The sequence below is a fragment of the Schistocerca serialis genome, chromosome 4 (assembly GCF_023864345.2).
Source record: "Schistocerca serialis cubense isolate TAMUIC-IGC-003099 chromosome 4, iqSchSeri2.2, whole genome shotgun sequence".
NCBI lineage: Eukaryota > Metazoa > Arthropoda > Insecta > Orthoptera > Acrididae > Schistocerca > Schistocerca serialis.
In genome coordinates this window covers 485,507,553-485,517,622 of record NC_064641.1, presented here as the reverse complement: position 1 = coordinate 485,517,622, position 10,070 = coordinate 485,507,553, and the positions used below count along the sequence as shown (strand labels likewise).

Sequence of the window (10,070 nt, the reverse complement as noted above, 5' to 3'; positions counted from 1 at the left end):
ATGGCTCTGAGCACTATGGGAGGTCATCAGTCCCCTAGACTCAAAACTATTTAAACCTAACTACCCAAAGGACATCACACACATCATGCCCGAGGCAGGATTCGAACCTGCGACCGTTGCAGCAGCGCGGTTCCGGACTGAAGTGCCTAGAACCACTCAGCCACAACAGCCGGCATGACTGTGGCCCCGCATTATGAAAAAATTATTAAATCCAATGACTAGGCAATGTTCGAAGTCACTGAGATCTCGTGACTGATCCATTCTGGTGTTTCTGTTTCTCTGCTGACAACACAACACTCCTTACCTCCTTTTATAGTGGCGAATACACGTCTCGTAACATCCAGTGGTCAATTCCGCGTCACATAGTGGTGTCCAAACAGTTTTAATCAGACAGCTTACGTACATCAAGACAGTCACTGGGGTAAGTGGTGAAATTCATCGAAATCTTATTTTACGTTCATATATACGAGTACAACAAAGTAATTCTACAAATATACACTGAAACTACTTCACATTATCCAAGGTAATACAGCAGTCCCTATAGTCTAAAGGTAGCAAATACTGTATTTTTCCTGCGTTTCCGCATTTTCCTCCAGGGGTATTTTACGTTACTGCTAGTTTGTCATCCGTGCAAAAACTTTAATGTCAACATGAATTGACAAATATCACAGTTATATTGGTTGTACAGTCAACCATATTCTACACAGTACTTCCATACTGTAAACAGTACTTATTCATACATTCATTCATTTATTCAAGAGTCATTTTATAACGAACAGTTATGAGCCTTTTATCTGTTTAACTAACAAGTTTGTTCGCCCTATACTTGTGTAGTGAATACAAATTAGCCTAACCTTCATTAAATACCTCCTGATGCTCATAATTAATGTACAGACATCAGCTTTACTCCTACTACCGGTTTCGCGACTTCAAAATCCCGTTTTTGGCTGTACGACATTAGTGTATTGTATAGCACGCGGTCGGGCCAGTCGGTGCAAGAGTTCCAATCATTACATACTGGTGGGAACTGTCTGCCTCCGGGTACCCGCACCGTAGGCGCGCCAACAACTACTGTGTGAAGGGCCACGCCGGAGGTCTGGAAGCGTGGTTGATGCTCGACCTCTTGTAATTGATCCACTTCCATGTTGGATTTGTAAACATGGTGATGCAGTAAAAATAAATCAAGCTGTAATCAGTGTACGTCTTTCTTTTCTCTTAGACTGTAATTCGTGTCGTACAAACACACACCGACAACAGTTTTTGGCCAAGTGTGTGAACGGAGCGGAAACAAGACTCTCTATAAGTTTAATTGCTTGGAAGTAACCTGGTAACGGACAGTGCTTGATTTTTGATGGTACGCACCAGTACCCCATCTCGTAATAATTTAGAACTACAGATTCTGAGATGTGGTGCGACAGAACTTTATTTCTTATGAGTACAAAGTTGTATTCGGACCTTTAAAATGCACATAAAGCGTTAAAATAAAGTTTTAAGAAGTTTAAATTCCTAATTCACCAGACTTTTTTTCTTTTTTTACAAATCGAGCTCATCCAACAAATATATTATATTTCGTGAAAAAAAACTTGAAAAAAAAAAAGTTAAAATTTGTGAAATGATTTGACTAAAAGGAAGTAATAAGATTAGCCAACATCTGACAGGCTTCCAATTGATTCTCGAAATAATGTACAGAAAATGAGGCATCAGCTGAGAATTTAAAGTTCAATGTTCAGCTTGGAATTTTAAAGGATAGTAGAGAATATTTGTAGGGTGGACCACACAGAGCACGGGACAAATATCCTTAGATTCTCGATCGGTGCCTCATTTGCTGTACATTATTTCGAGAATCAACTGGAGGCATGTCAGATGTTTGTCTAATGCTCTGTGTAATCCATCATACAAATATGCTAATGTTCTCTTTAGAATTCGAAGATTCTATGACCTTTTTCTCGTTTTTTTCCCCTTTCTCAATACGGAACAGGAACAGGAAAAAATGTTGGTAGCAAGTGCCCTTCGCCGTGGACTGAACAGTGGGGCGCGGAGTATTTATGTTGACGTGGACACCGCGCAGGTAGTGGGTAGACCCTAGTGGGGCTGCCAATGCGGACCGTCAGTGAGACGCGGCAGGTTTCGCAAGGAGTGTGTGTGTCGCGCATCTGACTCCGCGGCGCACCGGGTGGGTAACGGCGGCGACATGTGTGGCCCCCGGGGGCAACAGTCGCCGCTCAAACCGGACAATGAGCGGGCGGGGGTTGCGAGACCAGACCGGAGAAAGGACCGCCCAAAACCCGCCGCCGCGCCGCTATATAAGCCGCCGCCGCCGTCCACCGGGCACCATTCGATCGCCAGACCGAAAGCCAACTCCACTTCAGCAACATGTACAAGCTCGTGAGTACCCGCCTGTCTTGTTCTCTACTTTCTGCTGCGCTCCAGTGCCCCCCAGCCTTTGTTTGGCAGCTGGCGACCGCTGGCTTTTGCGATTTACTGCTCGTCGGTCGTGTGTCGGCTACCTAATGCCAACGCTGTCGTAGCCGGGAACCGGTTTAGCTTTCTGGAAGGAAACTTACCGAGTGAGGTGGTACTGTGGTTAAGACATTAGGTGCTCAAATCTCCTACAAGCCGTTCAGTTTACATTGTCTATGGTTTCTATGAAACATATAGGAACAGTCCTGCGATGGTTCCTGTACTGCATAACAACCTTTTGTATTTACTATCAAAGGGTCACGATAGAATTACTCTTGCCAAACCCTGAGAGCAGTTAAACGTGGATATATAATTGGAAACCACCACGTGACCATTGTTTCGAGTAAAGAAAGTGGCAATCATGTTTTGGAAAGGATTCCACCTTGAGGAAACGCAAATTTCTTCTTTTTGCACCAACACATCTTTCAGCGAAATTTCGCGGGCATCAGCACCACTATTGTCCACCCAGTAACAGGGAAAAAGTAATATCATTAGTACATACATGTTTGAGCTCGTCGTCAATAGTTTCATGACATTTTAACGAAATACATACCTTAACAGTTCTTACTGACATTGATGCAGCTGCCTGTCGTCTTCCCAACAGCCTGTTGTATTTTTGACCTCAATAAAAACAATACCAATTGCCGTTATAAAGATTTATTTCTAGGCAACCATTTTCGACGTCGCACCACGTCATCTTCAGGCCAGAACTGCTCCAATCCAGTAACCTTCGTGTTACAAATATAGCAGTTAACGAAGGTTACTGGATTGGAGCAGTTTTGGCCTTAAGATGATGTAGTGCGACGTCGAAAATGGTTGCCTAGAAATAAACATTTATAACGGCGATTGGTATTGTTTCTATTGAACATTGAACAGCCGTAGTCTCATACTCCACCAAAAGATGTAGTTACATTCATGTATTTTTGACAGTTTGTCATCTGCTATATTACAGAAGATAGACAACTACACGAAGAATAGTATCTGTTGTTAATATGTATTTTATGTTAAAATGTTACGTTTCTGATGACCACAATCTCAAAACTGTACGCATTATAGTGCAACTTTTTATCTGCTATTCGCCAGAAGTTAAAAGGAACATACTGACGGTGGTCAACCTTCGCTGAAACATATACGGGCCAAAAAAAGAAAACACTTGTTTACGACAGAATCCTTCTCCTAAACATGCTTATTTGATTGAACAAGCGGAAGCAAAAAGTGAGTCTTAACATCAAGGCGTAGCCTTAGATTTATTGGTGGCATAATGTTATACTGCAGTTTGTCTGCGGAAGACATTACTTCCGAAACGATTGTGTGTTCTATAACAGAATACTGCTCAGTTGTGTAAGAACTTCAGCATTCTTGACTTACAGGAGACGTGGAACATATACAGGATAAGCCAAATGAAGCTGGACTGAAAAATATTTACCAGAAGACTGACGCGGATTGATTCCTGTTGGCCAGCATCATGGAAGATTCTGGATATAGTTTTCTGTATTCATTTTGTGGTCAAGTTCTGTTTAGCAGACTTTCCTGGAGATTTTTCCGAAACACTTAAAGGCTTCAAACTCTTGCGCAAGCAGTTCCGCACATACTTTCCCCGAACTGTGCTTAGGGTAAAAGTCGACAGTGAACATCGTTTTTTTTCGTGATCACTGTTTTGTGTCGCATTTAACTGCTCACTAAATACGTCTGCTCAGGCAGTCTAATGTAATGACAACAGCGAAGTACTGGGGATGGGGTATGGGGAAGATGCACATTTACAGACATGTTACACCAACCGATTGATGAATCATCACGGTCTCCAGCATTTTCTGCGGTGGGCAGTTCTTCTGTTCTTTAATAACGGTCAGTCCCATGTCAGTCTTAGAGTTATTTTCTGGGCTGGTTTTATTTCGGCTCCCTGTAAGAAGAAGGCTTTGCGAAATGCATCAGATTAGTTTGACACGCAGAACAGTGCAAAAGGAATTCTGCGTGTTCTGAACCGGTAGACATCTGGAAGAATTAGCCCAGCATATTCCGCTTGTAAGCTGAAAGGATAAATTCAGATGGCTTGAATAATACGTTCTATTGAAGTTGTTACGACTGTCGGTTGTCGATGTTTCATAAATTCATAACAAGGAATCATAAGTAAGACAGATGTCGTACGGGATTTAGGTTTTCGTTCTTCTTCTGTGCATCAACGGAACAATAGAAATTGGTTTCCGGGATGATCTATTTGAAAAGGCCACTGCAGTTTTCCTAGATAATCCTTGGTAAATCATAATTCATGTATCTAGTCAATGTTTTGTTGGTAGGGGCGTAAAATACCTTGTCTCTTTTCTCCTCAACTGAAGCTAATGTTGTCGAGAGCAGGCAAGACTTATTCTACAGTGCTCTATAAAAATAGCATATGACAGCAAACTAGCTTGCTTGTCATTGGTAGTTATCGCACATTGTTGAAAGTGTCCTTTGAGTGGTAACTACACCAAAATGAATGCGAGTATTTGAATCGGGCTTATAGTTCTGTTATTTATCCTGACAACATTAGGACCTATGAGCCGTCCTTTACAGTAGATTGAAATCGGATACAAGACACTCGTGCGCGCACTTACGCAGCCTTGTTCCAGTGTTTAGTGCCATTATCAAGTGGGCACAACAAGGATCGGATAAATTCACAGATAGGCTGCTAGGATCGTAGAACATCCTTATAGCCCATACGAGAGTATCACAGAAGTGAGTGGGGAATACAAATGGGAATCATTGGAAGAAAGACGAAGCAGTCCTCGTGAAACCCTGTTCGATAAAACAGGAGAACTTGTATACGAAGAAGACATTGCAACCATTGTACTCCCAGAATCGTATGCTTATAGGACTGTGGGTAGAAGATGGGAGATGTGAAGGCTTGTGCTCGCTTAATATGTGAATGGAATAGGAAAGAAAATCAATAATAATAAAAAACTGCGCGACAATTTTATTTCTTGCAGTCGCAGTTCCCGCCCAGGCGATGCTTGCTGCCGCTAAAGTCAATAATATTTGCGTACACTTCTCCATGCGATGCTCAGTAAATATGTCGATGTAGAATATATTAAATTTTACATTGTGCACATGCAAATTTTTTGCGTGACAACTAACTACTGCACACAGGAATAACTATAATATAAAATCAAAATCTACGAAGTGAAGAAAAGATAAAGGAAAACGAGATGGTCAAAGAGGTGACAGAGGATTTTAAAAGTGGCAGAGACAATAGGTAACAATAATAAACTCGACAAAGTGAGGGCTCAGTCTGAAGTAATGGCTGATCTACAGTTCTTTCAAAGGGTAAACATTTAGAATGTTTTTGAAACTGAGGAAGAACACAGCTTCTTTAAGGCTGAAGGCAGGCTATTTGTAATCGAATACTAGCTGGTCAGAAATTTTGGTATGAACAGTTGTGGTATTAGGGGCAACTGAAAGTGGTTTACAATCGGAGTATCCACTGTCTCATGAATGTTGTTGAACTGTGAATGCTACATTTGAGAACAGTTATTTAGAGGTTGAGGGCAACGAGAAGACGACAGAGGAAACAGTGTAATGAAAGGAATTGTCTTTCGTGGATCTTAATGTCTTCATAATGCAAGTAAGTGAGCATAAATAATCTGTGGTTGTCTTACCATCCTTGTACTTTTTCGCCGCACGTCGATAGTCAAATCTAATCTGCAGAGCTGCACAGACGCCTCCGTTGAATTATGAGTGCTGCCGACCTGCAGTAAGTAAGTGATCTCAGGCTGAATTTGTATTCTTGCATTGCAGCTGGTCCTGTCTGCCCTTGTGGCCGCCGCCTCTGCCGGATACCTGGGAGGCTACGCCGCCCCCGCCATCGCCGCCCCCGTGGCCTACGCCGCCCCCGCGGCCTACGCCGCCCCCGCCATCGCCCACGCTCCCGTAGCCGCTGTGGCGCACGCCCCTGTCGCCTCCTCCGTGGCTAACACCTACAGGATCTCGCAGACCGCCCGTCTCGCCGTCGCCGCCCCCGCTGTGGCTCACGCTCCCGTGGCCTACGCCGCCCCTGCCGTCGCCGCCTACGCCGCCCCCGCCGCCTACGCCGCCCCCGCCGCCTACGCCGCCCCCGCCGCCTACGCCGCCCCCGCTCTGGGCTACGCCCGCTACGCCGCGGCCGCTCCTGCCCTGAGCTACGGCTACGCGGCCCCCGCTCTGGGTCATGCTCTGATCCATTAGGACTCCCACCACATGCACCTGATTCATAACTCATAATCAAATAAACATTTAAAAACTCAAATGGCTTCATCCTTTACTGCACAGAAGTTTACCTTTATCCACATCCTTTACTGAAACTGATGGATATGGAAAGTGTTACACCATGAAGAACCTGTCTGGTATTTATGCAACATTGCTCATCACATAACGGACACGAATGTACTCTTGTTTTTGTTTTAACATGAAAGCAAACAACATTAAAATGTCATAGTGAAGATTTTTTTGCCCTGTGTGAAACATGTGCTTTGTCATTTCATTAAGACTGTTAACTAATTAATGCCATGAAAGAATACATCGTCCCATCATGTCCCAGACATGCTCTATAGGTGAACGTTCAAGGGAATGGGCAGGTCACTCAACGATCCGTACGGTCCTCAAGGCTTTTGTTCTGTGAACTGCATTTTTCTGGTGAAATGTGCCTGGTCATGAAGGGTTTGACAACAATGTTTACGGTTCTATCCACATACTGCTGAAAATTCAGACTCGTTTTAACTATTGTCAAATGAAACTTGTTGTTATGACCAGCAACTCCCGCATCTTGATTCCAAGAGTTGGAGAGTTATGGTTCTCTAGAATACTGTGAGCTTTCTCGAGTAGTGTGCGTATATGTTGGCGTCTGTCTAAATGGCATTATGATACTCCCATTTCCCTCAGGTTAATAATTCAGCATTTCAGAAAGTTCGAAAGTTCACTCGCGAACGTTCTCTGGGTATCTTGTGTTGCGGTCTCCACCTGTAAAGCTCCAGGGAAACGTTAGAAAGACACAAGAGCCAGCATGTACATACATCAGTCTTCATCTCTAGGAATGAATTTTTTCGGTACTAAAAATAAAATCATACGGATATGAAATTGAATCAGTATGTGTCCTATAGGCACAAAAATAGCGATAATCAGTGTGGTAAGATTCGAATGAGGCGTCCATAGTGTATCACTTTCCATTTACACAGTGTTCTAAGCTGTTATTCCAAGGTGACAGACATTTAAAACACAGTTCACAATTTTGTGAAGCTCACTTAGTAGTGCCTACTGCAGAGATTGGTACGAAACTTTACATACGTGGTTTTCAGTATCGAGCGAAGATCTCCGCTTTCCATGAATTGTCTTAATTAGCATAGGTTGCTGCAGTATCCTTTTCTAAAGCGATAAGTACTGTAGAAGAGCAGCAGAAATTATGATGTCCCATGTATTGCAACAGAGCGAAAGCAAGTTATAACTTTATTGTTGTTTTGATATTCTTGAAAAATTCATGCAACAAAATATGTATATGGTGAATTTGTGATTAACTATTTATTGAAGGTACAACAGTTTCTGGAAAAACTTGTACGACTTGCAACTGAATGAAACAGAAGAAACTAAGAATATTTTGTGTAATTTTGTTTATTTTACGGCGTCGCAGGCAAGAATTAACCTATGCAATCTCTTTTCGTTTGGCTCGTCAGTTAACGAACAGTTGAGAAAGTAACAAAACGTGGGAAGAGAGACAGGTAACTTTACATCAGCATGTGTATCTGAACGGCGTTGTTTGCCGGAGGGTATTTGGTGCAGCGCTCTTATTCCCCATCCTTTCCCCCACTATCCGGTCTCACGCCACGTGGGATGGAGTGGTGGAGAGGGCCGAATTTACATGGAATACGCTAAACACCCAGTAGATGGAGCCCATGTCGTCTTACATCGCGTCCAATACTGCACGCGTTTTTGGAGGTGGACAGGAAACGTGTTTAATGTTACGTCGAGCCAGGTCGGTCCACTGGAGGTGCAGTCATTGCAAAATAGCCCTCAAAATGAAAGTCCCGCTCCGTTTCTTACCTCTGTTTTGGGGTTGTTCGTATTTATTGTGAGATTATGACAAGAACAAAACCATAACTGCTATCACAGTGGAGAGGTTAATACGATAAGACAGATGCAAAGAATACAAAGGTACACCGAAATAAAGCAACCAACAAAATCTTTGGTTGCAGAACATTGTATGGCTGCTGGGGACTCAATGGAGCATGAAAACAAAGAAAATGATGAAACAGCGTCGACCGAGAGGCACTTCTACTCCCGGCAAGTGCTACAGAAGCAATGAGGGACTGAGTTACACTCCCAGTGTTCGGCGATCCCCTCCCTCCTAAAAACACGACGCGGACTGCGCCCCGGTGGTGTGGGAACGGGTGGGGAACGATCACAGTATGAAGGAAGCGGAACGTGGCGAAGGCGCTCATTTTACAGGTATCACTTGAACATGACGGCAGGGACGCTGTCTAATACTTGTTTACGAAGACGAGGGCACCCGGCCGGACACCCGAGAATAGTACAAACAGTCAATTCGACGAGAAAGCTTAAGATTCCATACATAAGAAGTAGTTAGCTCCCGTCTGGCGCGACAACTAGGTTTCCGAGGTATATGTGGAAAATTATGTTGAATGCGATTTACGTCTTGAACGAGCGTTTTCGATTACATAAAGAACCTCTAACTTGAAACTCCTCGTGTCTTGTCGAAAGTTTTGGGCTCCAGGAGATGCAATGAAGTACCCATGACGAAAATTATCCACACAGTCGAAATTGGGCAGTGGAAGAGTGAGGTAACAAGCTAGATGCACCACAGACAGTCCTATCGGCAACGACATGAACTGACAACTTATTTATGGAGGCTAGGTTACCTTTTAGCTTAATCTATGCTAAGATTCTACGCTGACGGAAGAATTATCGCAACACCAGGAAGGAGTTGTTCGATATAAACGAAAGTTGGTAGGAGTTTAATAATTTTTTCATAATGCGGGTCCACAGTCATAATATATTTCTTTAAAGTCAGTACCGCCAGTAGACTGTCTAATGGCGGTACTGACTTTAAAGGGAAAAAAAGGTTGGTAGTAGAGTTTGTGCATAAGAAAAATGATGCCTATTCATATTTCGCGCCAGTCGCAAAAGAGTGGTGCTATTATTGCCACTATGAGAATGCAAACCAAGTTTTCTTTATGTAAACACTGTAACGGTCGTGAGCGTTAGTTACCATTGAGATTGGACGTGGTGAGTTAGTCAAGAATGCTTATAAGACGACAAAGACATCGTTACCAACTCTTCATTGAGTTTGAACGAGTCGTGTAATACGGCTATGAGAAGCTGGATGTTCTTTCGGCGATACTGAAGAGAAAGACCTGGCAGGAATACACCCACTCTACATGACTGCCTGCAGCGGTGGTCATGAGAATGTACTGTCGCAAGAAGATAGGGCTCCGACCGGCACGTCGTACCGACAGAGTAGACCATCATGTCGGCCGTATAGTTCTGGCGTATGGTACTGCATCTGCAGCAGCAATCTGAGCAGCAGTTGTCATAACAGTGACGCCAGTGAACAGTAGCAAATCGGTTACTTCAAGAACAGATCCGAGTCA

General features: G+C 43.4%; 1 protein-coding gene across 1 annotated transcript; it reads left to right on the top strand.

The window, feature by feature from the left end:
* The first annotated feature begins 2,344 nt into the window (after positions 1-2,344).
* LOC126475186 (cuticle protein 12.5-like) lies at positions 2,345-6,718 on the top strand. Its single transcript, XM_050102827.1, has 2 exons — positions 2,345-2,385; positions 6,232-6,718. The coding sequence occupies exons 1-2, from the start codon at positions 2,374-2,376 to the stop codon at positions 6,655-6,657; spliced, it is 438 nt and encodes a 145-aa protein (XP_049958784.1). The 5' UTR covers positions 2,345-2,373; the 3' UTR covers positions 6,658-6,718.
* The last annotated feature ends 3,352 nt before the right edge of the window (positions 6,719-10,070 follow it).